Consider the following 17,018-nt stretch of genomic DNA (forward strand, 5'->3'; position numbering starts at 1 on the left):
AAATGGAAAGGGGAATGGATTATTTTTATGTTGAAATGAAATAGTCTGTATCACATAGCATTGTTGCTTGTGCCCGCTTTTGCCAGGTAACATTTATGCTATTCTTGAAACCTGTAATAAAGGTTTAAGGTACTTTATCAGCTCAACAACCAAAAATTGCTTATGAACACGGGAACATCAAAATGTATTTTTGTTGTATAAATTTTTTTTGTTATTTTGCATTTAATATTATTGCATAAAATATTATTAGATCTGTAAGGAATTTCTAAAGATTGTGCAATATGTACTTCATACAGATTAGGTAGGTAAACTATACCCTGGAAGGAAACAGTACCATTTATTATTGTAAGTTTATAAAGAGAGGCATTAAATAACTTTCAATATGCTTTGTAAACAACTTGTGCCTAACTTCGAAATCATCACAGAATTTGTGAAAATTATCATTTTGAAAAACAGTATATGCTGTGTATGATATCCAAATTAAAAGTGCTGTAGCACCTAAACACAAGCTTGCCTGCACTGAAAAAGATGAAAATTTTTAAAAATGTGATTCAGCAAATTGGATCTCTAAAAAGAATGTGTGTGTTGGAAACTTTTCTCCGCGTACTGCTCGATTTTGATACATTCTGTTCCGGAAATACAAGCCAGTTTTGTTATTTTATATTACTATTGTTATCAGATCTTGTCAGGATGGTTTGTGGTAAGTTTCGATTACTTTTTCATTCTGCAGCATAACTCTTAACAAGTTATTACTACACTTACATAAATTCTTTAATTACTATACTAAATATATGCATATATATAATTCATATATACATATAATTCAGGAATATTCTTAACCATGCTCATCTTCTTTCCTCTCTCCGATTCTCGATTACCATCGTGCATTCTCTATCGGGGCTGTTTACATTTGGTTTTAGTGACCTGACAGTCATCCCGATTGTTGTGAATACAAATTAATTTTCTAATTAATACATTTTTTTCTCTACTTTGACTCGTACACACATTATTTAACATACAAATTACTGATACACTAAGAAGACTACGCATTATACTACTAAAATTTGCTATGATAATAAACTTACTCACATATTTTCACATATATAAATTCACATATTTTTAATACATTAGCATAATAATCAAAACTTTCCATAAATCATTACTAAATTTATAACATAATCTGAAATAACTCATGTATTATATCAGTCGTAAAATGATAAATCCAAAAATAAGTCTTTCAATCTAACGTTCAAAAGTTCATAGTCTCTTTTAGCAAACGTGTAGATAAACATAAAAAAGGGAAATATCTTGCCTTAATCGCAGTGAAGAGTCCGAACAGATCTTCGTGGGTTCCGTCGAGGAATTGAACGTGATAACTGGTCAGTATCTTGATTGTCGTCAGAGCTGGGGTCGCACCTCCATAGTTTCAGTTGACTCACAAGAGCCGTGGTAGAGAAGTAGCTACCTCGATTCTTCACTTCTAGTTGTGTTATTCTGTAGGTATCACTAGGTAATAGTTCTGTTATCATAAATGTTCTTCGTTATTTTGGCTGTGTTTTGGTAGGTTGACCTGTAGCTTTAGGAACACAGCTCGTTACAATGATTTCTCCTTTTTCAAATATTGGTGTATGACGTCTCTTTCTCACGCTTTTAGGAATCACATAAAGTAGTCTCTCTTTTCCATCCACTGTGGTTTTCCAAAACAGCCTATTCTTTTTAAATACGTACTTCCTAATTATTTGTTTTTCTTGTTTCTTCTTGAAAATGTTGATAATTCTTTTCAGTTCTTGGTCAGCATGTTGTATCATTAGTATTGTATGTTGTATTTGCTCTTCTTCGGTTAAGGACTGGCAAACTTCCAAATTTTCACCTATCGTGTCATCAGCTTCTGATATAGGACCTCTACTCAAAGCATCAACATGAGACAGTCTTTTTCCAGACCTGTGCTTTATCTCAAAATGATATTCTTGAATTAAACCACAGCAACGGGATATTTCCCAACCATCAGTAACTTCCATTTACTGAATCTGGACTTTCATGTTTGTTTTGAAATAAAATTAGTCCATTATTTATATCTGGGGTTACAGAATGCACAATGTTTATCGTGTTGTTTTTTATTTCTATTGGTTTCTCAGAATATAACTTAATGTGTTTATGCTCCATTTCGTTTATCAATTGCGCGAATGGAATTTTATTAGCATACCACATGTCAAACGTATCCCTTATTTCCCCATTAGCCAACATCTGATCATTTAAAATATCTCTCCCAATAATTAGGTATTTCGGCTGTGCCTCATCATTTATGATAAACAAATTCGCAGTTGTTTGGATTTTGTGGATTCGAAGTGAAACCTGAACCTTACTCAAGGGCACTGTAGATGCGCTTCACATTCCCAATTCCAAACAATTTTTTTGTTTCCATTTGTATTGGCAGTCGTAATTTCGAAAATACTGAAGATTTTATTAGACTAAGACTGCTTCCTGTGTCTATCAAACATTCAATCGGTTCACTTTCACTGTCGTTGATTATTGCTTCCTTCAAATACAAACAAAGTTCCTGAAACTTTTCTAAATTACCTTTATTTAATTTTTTTCTAAGATTTATTCTCTGTTTTCCTGGTTCACTATTCGAAATAAATGAAGAATTATTCTTCAACTACAAATCTGCCTTATTTCTATCTGAATTCTTGACTTTTGCTTTCATGTAAATAATGCGCTCTCGATATTCCTGATTATTCTCAACTTCTGTTTTGAAATCAGATAGTTCAGGAATTAAATCCTCAATTTCTAGATCTAACTCAAATATCTCATCTGCTTTTTCTTGTAGATTCATCTTGCATTCTTCTAATGATTTTGTATCTACAATATCCTGTTTCAATACTTCAGATATTCTATTAATTACTTATGTTGTTAACCTTCTTAGAGTTTTGCGTTTTAATTTTTGCTTCATCTAAAGCTTACTCATCCATGATATTAACTAATAATATACTTCTAAATTCTGTACTCTGTTAGAATTATCAAAGGTATTTCAATATAATTATTCTACAGTTCATGCATTCAAATCCACGCTCACAATATGCAAGTCATTCGATGGGGAAGTTAATCCTTATTATAATCCCTCTTCTGGTTTGTTATTAGGTCTTGTCAGGATGGTTAGTGGTAAGTTTCGATTACTTTTCATTCTGCATGATAACTCTTAACGTTTTATAAATTCTTTTATTACTACACTATATAGATATATATATACATATAATTCAGAAACATTCTTAACCTCTCACATTCTCTCGACTCTCAAGATTCTCGATTACCATCAAGAAAGGATTTTTATGTGTTTGTTATTTTTCTGTATATTATATACAAATTCCACATTGCTTGATCCAGTATATAGAAAAATATTTTCTTGTAATATTTATGAAGTTGTTTTCTGGTATTAGGGTAGTACAACATCTCCTGATCACATCTGCGGACACCATGCATTGTAAAGTTATAATCATAAATCACTTTTGGCTTTAGTTTTCTTTTGTTATCCTTGAATAAACTTATATAGGGAACTCATCATGAAAAGAACTAAGCATATTTACTGTTTTCTTATCATTGCACAATGAAAGAAGCAGCAGTGTCAATCATGCTTAGACTGTGAAGAAACAGCAGTACTACTTTACTTTCACATGCTACTTTTGCATGACCCGGATAACGAGATGGATTTCATATACTGTGAAAATCGTGGGCGCCGTACGCAGACAGTTAATATGTGGGGGTTTTGCCAGAGGGGTTACAGGAAATTAAGCATTCCAAATCCGAGTTTCACCATGTGATAAAACAGCTTAGTTAATTTTGTATTAAATTGTGTTGTTTTTACATCAAAAGCTAACATCTGTTCGAAGTAACCTCATACCATAGTTATATTTAGTTGGTGAAATAGAAGCTCATTTAACTTTTGTGCAAAATTTACATCGAGAAACAAAATTGGTTTTGTAACTTAATTTTACTTGTCTTGCCTCAGTAAGAGATTTATAAACCATATATTTCTCATTCCTTATCAAATATTAATGCGTGTTTAAAAAGTAAGGTGAACTTATTCCCGTATGACGTTTTAGATTTTTTTTTTTTTTTTTTTTAAAGTTCAAGCTTTACAAGAATTCTTGTAGGATAAAAGTGCAAAATTGTTCTAAACATCAGCAATATATTATCATAAATTTACTTTGTTAGTTAATTTTTACATTCAAGTTTTTAGCATTAAAGGCTAAGAACTTAGCCATTTTTTAATGCTGCTATCTCTCAATAATGTAATTTCTTTGGAAAATATATTCTAATATTCTTTTTCAGGAAGCATATCCATTTGAGCCACCATTTATTCGTGTTGTCCATCCAATGATAACTGGTGGTTATGTCCTTGGAGGTGGTGCTATTTGTATGGAATTGCTCACAAAACAGGTATTTTAAGTTATCTGATTTGAGAGTTAAAAAGATAGACGTTTTTAAGTCTCTCTATTTAATTTTTAAATTCAAATGATAGTATTTATCTAAATAACATAGATTTTCAGCTTTTACTTAGTACTTTATATTTTCTTTCAAAGATAGTTCTGGATGTGTGTTTTACTGTACTAACTGTAAAACCTTTTGATATGAAAAATGTGTGGTAGAATATACTATTACAATATGCTGAGTATTTTTTTTTTCCTTGCATCATAGTAAAAAAATTGGGTTACTTAAAAATAAGTAATATCTAAAGTGAATTTATTATAACTGGACTAGAAAATTTCAAAATTTGCATTTTCCAAGGTGCATAATCCAAAAATATTGCACATCTTCAAAAATACTAGACATCTTCAAATATACTTCAAAAATACTCATAAATATTTTTCTTTACATTAAAAAAAAGTACAAGTTGATGATGAGGCTAATTTTCATGAGTAGTTTTACTCTGAGTTTTTCATTGCATCTGAACATCCCAATGTTTTCCTTCACGTTATTTAAAGCCCTCAGGGGCTCACTTTTGTGAGTACGGGTGTGGCAATCCCGAGGTACCCTAGCCCTTCAGGGGATCATCTTCTTGGTGAGACGGGTGTCACGATCCTGGAGCCCCAGTGATCTATCCTCTTTTCCGTCTCCTCTCCTCTTGGCTGGAACTTTTTCCCTTCCCTTTTCCCTTGTGGTTTCTCTCTACGGAGTTTGGGGCTCGTCACGAGAGGCTGGAACAGACCTTGTTTCTAGTTTTCGAGTGGCGAGAAAACTGCCCACGTGTTTGCCGTGCGTGGAGACCCGTGTCGCTGGAAAGGAGGGTCCTGGTAGTTGAGGGGCGAGGTACTGTCCCCAACACACTGCTTTGGCCTCTGCTTCAGCTAAACGGGAGGCACCTTAGTCGTCCTCACGGGTGTCAATCGGCTGGTGACTAGTCCTTGGGCAGTGGCTTGGGGTCAAGCTCTCGGGAGTACCTGCTTTCGGGAAAGCCGACTGTGGGGCTTCAGTTTGCGTATAGGTCCGGCTAGCCCTAACACAGGAATCTGTGTTCCCTTGTTGGGCTCCGTGGTGGGCGGGGCCGTCGGACCCGAATCTTTTCTTTCTTAAATATGTCTTCTATGTTTCTTCTCAAATCAAATGAAAACGACCAAAGTATTGAAATAATTGATAAATCTCTTACTAAGAAAATACGTACCGATGCAAATGCCAAAGTAATCACTGATAATCCACGCTTCCTTGTTGTCTCGAGTCCCTCCGGCGAACTGCAAAAGATGTCCCCTTTCGTTGTAAGCAAATATATCCGTTCTTGCATAGGTGAACCAAAGAATATAAAGCGTCTCCGTTCTGGAGACCTGCTTATAGATACTGTCTCGCCAACCCAATCTGCTTCCCTTTTGTCACAAACCAAACTTGGAAATGTAGCTATAACTGTGTCAGCGCTTAAAACTCTGAATTATTGTAGAGGTGTGATCTCGGAAATCGACCTTCTGTGCGTTTCAGAAGAAGAGTTCGTTTCCGAGTTAGCTGACCAAAAAGTCTGTGGTGCTAGGCAGATCAAGATGCGTAAGGAAAGTCAGTTGACTGACACTAAACACGTGATCCTGACCTTCAACTCGCCTGATCTGCCGAAAAATATTAAGGCTGGATATCTTAACTGCCCCGTAAGGCCTTATATTCCAAACCCCATGCGATGCTTCCAGTGCCAGCGTTTTGGCCATTCCAAGATGTCCTGTCGTGGGACCCTGACGTGCGCTCGATGCTCGTCGGTTGGCCACGATAGCGAAAATTGCACCGCTGCAGCACTGTGTATAAATTGCAAGGGCAACCATCCAGCTTTTTCTCATTCCTGTCCCAAATGGAAATTAGAAAAGGAAGTGCAGACCATAAAAGTTTCCAGGAACATTTCGTATGCCGAAGCCAGAAGACAAGTTCAAAGCACACAGCCTATATCAAACAAATCATATGCCAATGCCGTGAAATCAACCTGCACAATAGCCACCCAAACTTCCATAAGTACACAGACTCCACCAAATAAAAACCAGCAGCCTGCAAGCAAGAACAAAGAAAATCCAACACATACCATACAAAATAAAGAAATAGCAATCCCGAGCAAACCCAAAACTGTGCCTCCAATAATAGAAATCAAAAATAGAAGTCCCAGCAATAGTTCTGCAAATAAAATTATTTCTGAATCTGCAGATTCAGACAGTATGGAAGTGGAAGACGGTCTAGAAGTTCCCGATCATCTGCTTCCGCGCAAAACTAAAAAGGAACACAGGAACAACAAACATCAATCATAATGGCCACCCTCGTCTCATGGAACTGTCGCGGTTTCCACCGAAATTTGCTCGACATCAAAGCCATAATCAATGCTTATCATCCTGTATGCTTCGCAATACAGGAAACAAATCTAAAACCAGAACAACAGGCAAAACTTCGGAGGTTTTCCTTCGTCAGGAAAGATAACGTTGCAGGTGAACGTGCCAGTGGAGGTGTAGGTCTCCTCACCTCACTGGATTATCCCTCAAATGTGCTTTCTTTGACGACATCCCTCCAAGTTGTCGCTACTCAAACAAATTTTGATATTGTTGTTACAGTCGTTTCTCTGTATTTGCCTCCAAATGAGCATATTGATCAGCAAGATTTAAATGGTCTTTTAGAGCAGCTGCCTGAGCCTTTCATCATAATAGGAGATTTTAACGGCCATAGTCCGCTCTGGGGTAGTAAAGATAAAAATTGCCGAGGAAGACAAATTGAGCAGATGATCGAAGATCATAGCCTTTGTCTCCTAAATAATGGGCAGGATACGTACTTCCATGAGCCTTCAAGGACATTCCACGCTCTCGACCTTGCCATCTGTTCACCATCTCTGTTGCCTTTTCGCTCTTTTAATGTGGGAAAAGATCTTTACAACAGTGATCATTATCCCATTTTTGTGTCTCTTGCACGAAGAGGAGCAAATCCCATGACGAGACTCCCTCGGTTTATTCTGGACAGGGCAGACTGGGAACTCTTCTCTTCCATTGCAGAGCTCACACATCAAATGGTAGAAGATGGGCATATCGATGACGCTGTTGAAGCTGTTACTAATACTATTATTCAGGCAGCTATGCTCTCCATTCCTAGAACATCAGGAAAACTACTAAAATATTCAAAACCATGGTGGAATCGCGACTGTCATGAAGCACTGAAAAAACAGAAAAAAGCATGGGGCATTTTTCGTAGATATCCGACTCTGCGAAACCTCATAGCCTTTAAAAGAGCCAAAGCAAATGCACGAAAATTAAGAAGGCAGAGCCAGAGGGATTCCTGGATTTCACATGTGTCCTCAATAACATCCTCTACGCCTAGTAAGCGGGTTTGGGAAAGAGTTCGAAAAGCATGCGGAATTAATAAAGACCACTCACTTTCCTTTCTGGAAAAAGATGGCCGAGTGATTAGCTCCATAGAAGAAATTGCAAATACTATTGGTGAAACATTTGCTGCCGTTTCTTCAAGCAGAAACTATTCACCTGCATTTCTCTCTATCAAGCAACACTCTGAAATAAATCCCATCGCATTCAACTCTTCCAAATCTGAGCCGTACAATAGAGACTTTACTATGGTTGAATTAAGGAGAGCTTTGTTGCAGACACATAGGTCTTGTCCTGGTCTAGATGGCGTGTATTATGAAATGCTAAAGCATCTATCCTATAAGTCACTGAGTGCCCTTCTCACACTTTACAATAGAGTGTGGAAGGAGCGTACTTTTCCCAGTGCATGGAGGAGAGCTGTTGTCATTCCTATTGCAAAGCCAGGGAAAGATCCGAGGAATCCCTCGAACTATCGGCCAATTGCCCTTACCAGTTGTGTTTGCAAACTGTTTGAAAAGATGGTAAACAGCCGCCTAGTCTACTTCTTGGAAAAGAATAATATTATATCGCCTTATCAGAGCGGTTTTCGAAAGGGGAGAACGACCGTAGACAATATGCTTCTATTAGAGACATCTATTCGAAAAGCCTTTGTCAGAAGAAGTCACCTTGTCTCAATATTCTTCGACATTGAGAAAGCTTATGATAAGGCATGGAGATACGGTATACTCCGGGATCTTCACGAGAGTGGCTCGCGCGGCAACCTACCAATTTTCATACAGAATTTCTTGAACGCTAGAACTTTTCAAGTAAGGATTGGCTCTGTTTTTTCGGATGTTTTTCAACAGGAAGAGGGTGTGCCTCAAGGCTGTGTGCTTAGTGTAACGCTGTTCAGTTTAAAAATAAATTCTGTATTAAAAGAACTTCCTCCCACCATCTTGGGATCTCTATATGTTGATGATCTGCAGATTAGCTGTCGAGGAGCAGACATGAGATATGTAGAGAGGCAACTGCAGATGGCTCTGAATAAGATCCAAGAATGGTCAGACAAACAGGGATTTACATTTTCGAAACAGAAAACTGTGTGCGTGCACTTTTGTAGGAAGCGTGGTCTCCATCCTGAACCTGAGTTATATTTGAATGGTACAATTATTCCAGTTGCGCCTGAAGTAAAATTTGTAGGAGTGACGTTCGACCGAAAATGACTTTCCTTTCTCATGTTTTAAACCTGAGAAAAGTGTCTAAAAACACTAAATATTTTAAAATTGTTGGCGAACACCTCCTGGGGTGCAGAGCGTTGGTCCATGCTTCGCATTTACAGAGCGCTTATCCGCTCTAGACTGGACTATGGCTCAGTTGTTTATGGATCCGCTCGGTCATCTGTTTTGTTAAAACTGGATCCTGTTCACCATCAAGGTCTGCGGATTTGTTCAGGAGCTTTCAGGACTTCTCCTGTGCAGAGCCTATATGTTGACTCTAACGAACCATCACTTTATCTGAGGCGTGAGCAATTGTCCCTTTTGCAATATTTTAATACTCTATCTCAACGAGATCGTTTACAGACAACTTTTCGCTGAGCACAGGCACAAATATAGCAGTTATCATCCGATATACACAGATGGATCAAAGTCAAATGATCATGTCTGGATGGCTTTTGTATTTGAAGATTACATTGAGAGCAGATGCCTGCACCATGCTTTCTCAGTCCTAACATCTGAACTATCCGCAATATATTACGGTCTTTTTTACATCTCAAAGCTCTGCCACAAAAAGTTCATAGTTTATACAGACTCGTATAGTGCTCTTAAATCCTTGGAAGCTTTTCCCAACACTCAGAATCCTGTGGTAGTGGATGTTCTCAAAATTCATAGAAATTTAACGATACGAGGATATGAAATCCTGTACTGCTGGGTTCCCGGGCATACGGGAATAAAGGGAAACGAGCTTGCAGACATCGCGGCAAAATCTGCTGTTGAACCGTCCACTCGCCTTATTCCTTTTAGAGACATCTGCTGTGTAATCAAGGGAAAGATGCGGAAAAAATGGCAACAAATTTGGGATGTTCAGCATCACAACAAGTTGAGAAACGTCAAGCCTAGAATTGAACATTGGGATTTTGCTGGAAATCGTAAGGAAGACGTTCTTTTGACTCGCCTCAGAATAGGTCACACTAGAGTCACACATAACTATCTTCTCAAAGCTGAAAATGAGCCTGTTTGTTTTAACTGTAATGTTTGTTTATCTGTTCGTCATATTTTAATTGAGTGTCCATGTTTTAATAGTCTTCGCCAGAAATATTTTAATAGCTGTGACTTACCTCTCGACCGTTTAATCGGAAGAGAGGTCAATTGTAATTTATTTTATTATTTAAAAGAGATTGGCTTTTATTACCTAATGTAATTTATTTTGAAGACTGTGTCTTGAATTTTAATATGTGCTTTTAACTTGTGTTTATATGATTTCATCCTCTGGATTTGATACATTTATCTACTTGTTTTTATTTATTGAATTTTAATGACATCAATTGTAATCATCCCACCTTGTGTTTGGCGCGTCATAATCATCTCTGGTTTTTGCGCCATAATCACTCACTCACTCACGTTATTTAAATTTTTTTTTGTGTGCTTACTATTTTTGTAAACATTGATATTGTGAGTTTCAGAGCTTAAAAACAAATTTGGCATCTTGTATTTAATACCAGCATTGTGTAATTATATAGGAAATAGTTTTGGATATTTTTTTCATTTCATTTTTTTTTTTTTTTTTTTTTTTTTTTTTATTATTTATTTATATTGTCTGATCATAAATAAAAATTACGTTTTGAATGAGAAAGGAGAATAATCTGCATGGAAAGGGATGCCTACATCTTCGTGATATAATTCTTTCCAATTTACCTTTTTTACATCCATCCCGCCTTGTTTGCAATATTATTAAGATTAAATATAAGTTTTAAAGCTATTTTTATTTCACTAGCCTAAACATAATTTTTTTTTATGAGTATTATGATACTAAAAATTTTTTGCATGTATGTAGTTTTATTATTATTTTCTTTATTGAATTATTTTCCTGTTTTCCCGCAAAGTTTCTTTTTTACCCTTTAAAATAAGCAAAATTAATTGCTGTTTTTAATAGTGTTAACTGATTGTATGGAATAATTTCACTTTTGATAAAGCTGAAACGAGCATTGCTGGGAAGCGCGTAAAAGAGATTTAAAAAAAATTAATTCTGAATACTGTAGCAGATTTAGCATTATCCAGGGTGTGCCATGGGGAGGATTGCTACCCTTCAACCCCCTAAAAATGTTCTTCTCGTTTATATGATGATTACATGTGTATGAATGGAAAAAAGTAATTTGGGTATATGATATATACATTTCAAATTTACACTTTCATCTATTTTTTTCATGGTGGTACTTTTCAAAGAAAGTAACACCACCTTTGAAAAAGCTGAACCTAATATTGCATGTTTTGCACATGTACCAGGATCCGCATCAGATTCACTATCTGAAAGCAATTCGTGTAGCACTTTCAGTGCTTCGGAAATGGTCAGCCTTCTCCGATCCATTTGAAAAATAATTAAAAGTCTGAAAAAATAAACTAATATTATATCTACAATTTGAAATTATAAACTATAAAATAAAATTAAATAAACAGCAACAACTTCAAACTATTAAACACGGCACAAGCAAAACTTTTTTGAACGAACGCGAAAGAGCAAAACAGAACTGCTTAACTAATAAAATTACCCCTGAGCTTCAGAAAATCACCCCAACAATTTCTTAGTTAATAATCAAACCTCCCTTCCAAGAAAGGAGAAAATAAGAAAGAAAAAACAGGAAACACAAATGTGGACCCACCTTTCTGTTGTGAATGAGCTCCAGAAAAACAAGGATACAGTTGTTGGTTTTGTCCTAGTCTCTCAGTGAGCCCACTCTGGGCACACCTGATGTTCGCCGTTCAATTTTAGGTGAGATTTCGAGGTAAAAATTTAAAACTAATATAGAATAAGGAGTTTAGCATACAGCCAACAAAATAACATAGAAATTTCTTTTCAAACAATTCCCTTTATATCCTAAAAAAAATCTGGAAGATTTCTTTGAAAAATGAGGGTCTTTAGAAACTAAACATGGCTGAAATATATGGACTGGTTTGTGATATGCTGCCATCTAGTATAAATAAAGAAGGTTCAGAGTAACCTATAAATCCTTTGTATAATTTTTCTCCGTGTACAGAGGGATTGTTTGCATGCTGCATAGGGTTTAACGGGTTTCATACGGTCCTTAGGTTTTCTTAAAATAATTTTTGGTCTTTAATTTCAACCAAAACCAGCCAAATATCCTTAATTTTACTTATCTGACGTTTCTGTCTTTCCACACCCCGACTGTCATTTTGAGTGTGAATTAATTTGAAAGATTATTTTTTGGCAATGTATTGATAAATACATGTTTGTTGGGTTAATGTTTGAAGTCTTTCCTACTTCTTAAAATAAGTGGTGGATATTCAAGTTCTAGGTACAAGGCGCTGCCTCGATTGGAAAAAAAAAAATTTGAAGTAATTTTCGTACAGTGTTGCCATTGCTCATTTTGAAATCATTTAGTTTTTTAATCAAAAATTCATTGAAGTGTTACAAAATCTGAAGTCTATAATAAAAAAAAATTCAAATTATGGCTTCCACATGCCCATATTCTATGGAAGATTACGTTATTCAAATTTTGATGGCTCTAAGTACCGTTGTTTTATCACAATGTGAGAAATATACGTACATTTATGCAGATTCTTCATTATTTAATTTCTTTAAATATAAGACAGGACAATAATATACGGTGGCAATAATTTAAAAAGTAATACAGCCTTTTAAACTTTTCAACGCAAAATGCCAAAATGAAATTAATGGCACTTCAGGGCAAATTGCCCCTTTGGACCGAAAAAACAGGAAATGAAGCACAGATGTGGATTCTCCTTTCTATTGTGAATGAGCTCACTGGAGAACTGCAGTGAAACAAAGGTATAGTTGTTGGTCTGGTCCTAGTGTTTCAGTGATCCAACTCTGGGCACACCAGATGTTTGCCGTTCAATTTTAGGCAAGATTTCAAGGTAAAAATTTAAAGCTAATATAGAATAAGGAGATTTAGCATACAGCCAAGAAAATAACATAGAAATTTCTTTTCAAACAATTTCTTTTGTATCCCCCCAAAAATTCTGGAAGATTATTTTGAAAAATTAGGGTCTTTAAAAACCAAGCATGGCTAAAGTATATGGACTGGTTTGTGTTGGGCTGCAGTCTACCATAAATGAAGAATGTTCACTGTAACCTATAAATCCTTTTCATTCAGTTTTTCTGTGCGTATAAAAGAAAATCTTTAGGTTTCCCCAGACGGGGCAAACCGTGCTACAAAGAGTTAAGAGAAATTACGTGGTGAAGAGAGACGACAATGTGTATTATGTATGAAAGTTTTGGCAGTGGACTGTATTCTTCAAAGTAAACAGAAACACTATTTAGAAGCTAATCATTGCAGCATTATTAGCAACTTGTTTTCTTTGGCAGGGAGCAGGAAGTTAGACGAATTGAAGCGGAAAAAAAAATGTGTTTTTTATCACTGCGTCAATACCAAAACACTTTGCAGGAATCTTACAAGGTGGCTTACAGAATCGTGAATGCTGGGGAGCTGCTTTTAAAACTGCCTTTGTCCTATTCAATTAGATGGAGAATACAAGATATGACGTCAACAATGAATTAGTTGAAAAAATTAAAGGAGTGAAATTGGGATTGCAGCTAGATGAAATTGCGGATAATAATAAGGATGCTTATTTGGATGCTTTGTATGGTTTATAGATGGTAAAATATTAAAAAGACTTTTTTTGTGTGTGTGTGTATATAAAAATATCACTGTAAGAGCGAAGGCTCAGTAGCTTTCCAAGCTTTTTGACATTCATATCTAATAATAATTTAAATTGACCTAAATGCATTGGTGTCTTTATTGATGGAGCTCACTCCATGTCTGGCTGCTGTGGAGGATTATAAGCATTTATTTGAAGCAAATCACTAAATCCATTGTAGACCCATTCCATTATTCATGGAGAAGCGCAAGCATCAAAACATCCCGAGTCCCCTGCACTGAATCAGGTGTTAGACTATGTGGTGAATGTCATAAAATTTATAAATTATCAAAAGCTTCATAGCTAGTTTTTTTTTTTTTTTTTTTTTTTTTTTTTTTAAAGTGTGAGAATATAAGAGCCAGGTACTTCCCTTTGTTGTACTATAATAGTGTATGATGGCTCTTACGCGGTATTGTTTTATCATGTGTCTTTGAATTGAGGCAAGAAATTTTTATTGCCCCTAAAGTGGAAGGGCACAAAGATGCAGAAGATTTTGTTGATGCTGATTTTTTAAAACTGGCATATGTATGTGAGATTTTTGAAAAGCTGAATCCTCCTAATCTTTCTCTGGAGAGAAAACATGCACCTTTTGAAGTCATTAGTAAAGATTTCTGCTTTAAAAATATATATATATATTAATTAAGAAGGAAAATGATGATGCAGGCAAAGCTTGTTTTTTAGTGTTGCAGCAGATCTTAATGTCAGATGAACTTGATCTTTCTCAAGATATAAAAACCATGTTTGAAAGGCACATTATGTTTGTATGGATTTAAGATCCGAGCACTAGTGCTCCATCTAAATATGATTTCATGGAAGAAGAGAATCTTATAGAGTTATCTTGCGACAACACTTTGAAAGCAGAATTTAGCAGCATGGAATTGACAGAATATTGTATTTCAATAAAAGATTAATATTCCCTTCTAAGTAAGTGGTAAGGTTCGGCGGATTTTAATTCCATTTCTGATATCATATTTGTACAAAACTGTTTTTGGCAGTCACTGTAGTAAAAAGTGTGGTACTGCAATTGACTATATGTGAAGTTGTTTATTTTTTAAATAAATGAATAATTATAGTTTTCAATTTAGCTGGTTTAATTTGCTGAAAGTAGTTGCATATTTTTCTCCCTTTTTTTACTAATTTTATCCTTTGAAATGCTTCAACTGAAACATTAGTATTTCGAAGTAATCCCCCCCCCCGAGTGAAGAATTTTAAAACTATTACATCAAAAAAATTTTTCCTTTTTGAAATATGTTCTTTTATTATGTGGCATTAAATTTGGCAATTATCAACATTTGGGCGATTTCCAGATTAGTTTGTATACAAAATCTTTTCGTGGACGATTTTTTTACAAACATAATAATCTTGATAAATATCATAAAAATAATGATAATATAATAAAATTATGTTTAAGAAGTAAATTATAAATAATATTATACAGGTTTATAATACCCATCCAGACGAGCAAAAATTTCCATAGAATGTAGTGTCGCATTTCACTCTGAGAGATAGGAAAGATAAAATGCATCGAGGAAGAACAAGGAAACTATCTCCTAAGACTATCAAGAGTTAACGATATGCAAATTAACACTGAGAAGCATCAGCATTTTGCTCTTAGTTGATATTGGAGAAAGCCAATCAGAGCAAATGGTGTCCTTGAAAACGGCACAATATCATTGCTTTACCGTGATAACATCGTCGGAAACCTTTTGTGAATGCTGTGGTGGAGTACACATACGAGAAGTTGGCAGATATTTACTTCATACGTCGAAGCAAAAGGAAATGGACATGAAGGTTGTACTAACAGCGGTTTCCAACCTTTTCCAGTGTTGATTGAAGACTGCGAGAAACAGGCTCTTTTGCCATTTCAAAAAGCAATGCAGAACGTTCACGAAATGCACAAACGCAAGAAAGGGAAGAGCGAGTTTTGACTAGATTTGAAGCAGTTCAATCAAGTACATTGTATCAAGTGAATTCAAGTACATGAGCGGTGGCTTATGAAATGAGTATTTCTCAGGCAGCGGTGTCATGTATTTTACACAAGGAACGCATGCACCCGTACCACATGCAAAAAGTATATTCTTTGGACACAATCTGCCAGGCAGACTTTGTGCAGCGTATGCTTGGAATGAGGAATAACGATGCATATTTTCCTGTATTAATATTATTATTATTTAGTGATAAGGCAACATTCAGCAGAGAAGGCATTTTCAGGCACAATCAACACGTTTGATCTGATAGCAATCCCCACTGCAGTGCTCCTCATAAACAGCAGCAGAAATTTTCCGTGAACATCTGGGCAGGTATTCTAGGTGATTACCTGGTAGGCCCTTGCATCGTGCCTAACCGTTTGACCAGTGCAATATACCATATCCTTCTTGGAAGAAGTGCTTCCCAGTTTATTGCAGGAGGTTGTGTTTTCCAACCAGAGAAACATTTGGTTTATGCATGATGGAGCCTCAGCACATATTTCTGTCATGGTCAGTAACATTTTGAATGTTAAATATCCTGCGCGATGGATCAGGCGTGGCGGACCTGTGGCTTGGCCTCCTTGCTCACCGGACCTCAACCCACTGGACTTTTCTTCTGGAGGCTCTTGAAATCTTTAGTGTACAAGATGCCTATGGAAGCTGAAGATCTTACGGAGAGAATCATTGTTGTCGCAGACAAAATTAAGATGACACCAGGAATCTTTGAGAGGGCGATCCAGTCATTCGTTCACAGATGTCAAGTGTGCAGCATTTTGAGCACTTTCTGCGAGTTTTCCGCTAAACAATAAATCTGATTGCACAACTTTTGGTCTCATTCATTTGCTTTCCCAACACTATTGTAAGTTCAGGCTGGAATTCTAATATTCCTCTTTTCTGCCTCTCACGGTGAAGTGCGAGCTATGGCAATTATTGCTTGTCTGGATGGGTACTATCACTCCTCTTAATTTGTAAAAACAATTTAGAATCGCCTTGTATTTATGAAATATTATATTAACATTATAAAATAAACATACTTTAACATATATTAAAATAAAACATTTCTCCAGCCTTCTTTTAAACTGACATTACTCTTCATTTTTATGACTTAAAAATGTTTTGAATTTAAAAAAATAAACAAAATAATAAGTATTATAAATTTGAAGCACAGTTTACAAAACACTTTTTAGAATAAAACAATAAAGTTACTGTAATTATTTTAAAATTAATATCATTCACCTTCTTTCATATTTTTTCATTATAAAAGTTGTTTTCCCATGTAAATGTGTCAAAATATTTAAAATGTGTATCACTTGCCTCTTGAGAATTCACTTTACACTTTTCTTTTATGATCCCCACCCCCCAAA

The 17,018-nt window shown here is 35.7% G+C and overlaps 1 protein-coding gene across 2 annotated transcripts in view; it reads left to right on the forward strand.

Annotated features, from left to right (window-relative positions):
* Positions 1–17,018, forward strand: part of LOC118179475 (ubiquitin-conjugating enzyme E2 Q1) — a 92,969-nt gene that overhangs the window by 35,444 nt on the left and 40,507 nt on the right. For both annotated transcript variants that reach the window (XM_085823704.1, XM_085823705.1), the window contains exon 7: positions 4,327–4,434. In XM_085823704.1, the coding sequence (XP_085679830.1) occupies positions 4,327–4,434 (108 nt within the window). The remainder of the gene's footprint in view (positions 1–4,326; positions 4,435–17,018) is intronic.

Source organism: Stegodyphus dumicola, chromosome 9, assembly GCF_044657685.1.
Source record: "Stegodyphus dumicola isolate Sdum_Otavi_A_Nest chromosome 9, ASM4465768v1".
In the NCBI taxonomy this organism is placed as follows: domain Eukaryota; kingdom Metazoa; phylum Arthropoda; class Arachnida; order Araneae; family Eresidae; genus Stegodyphus; species Stegodyphus dumicola.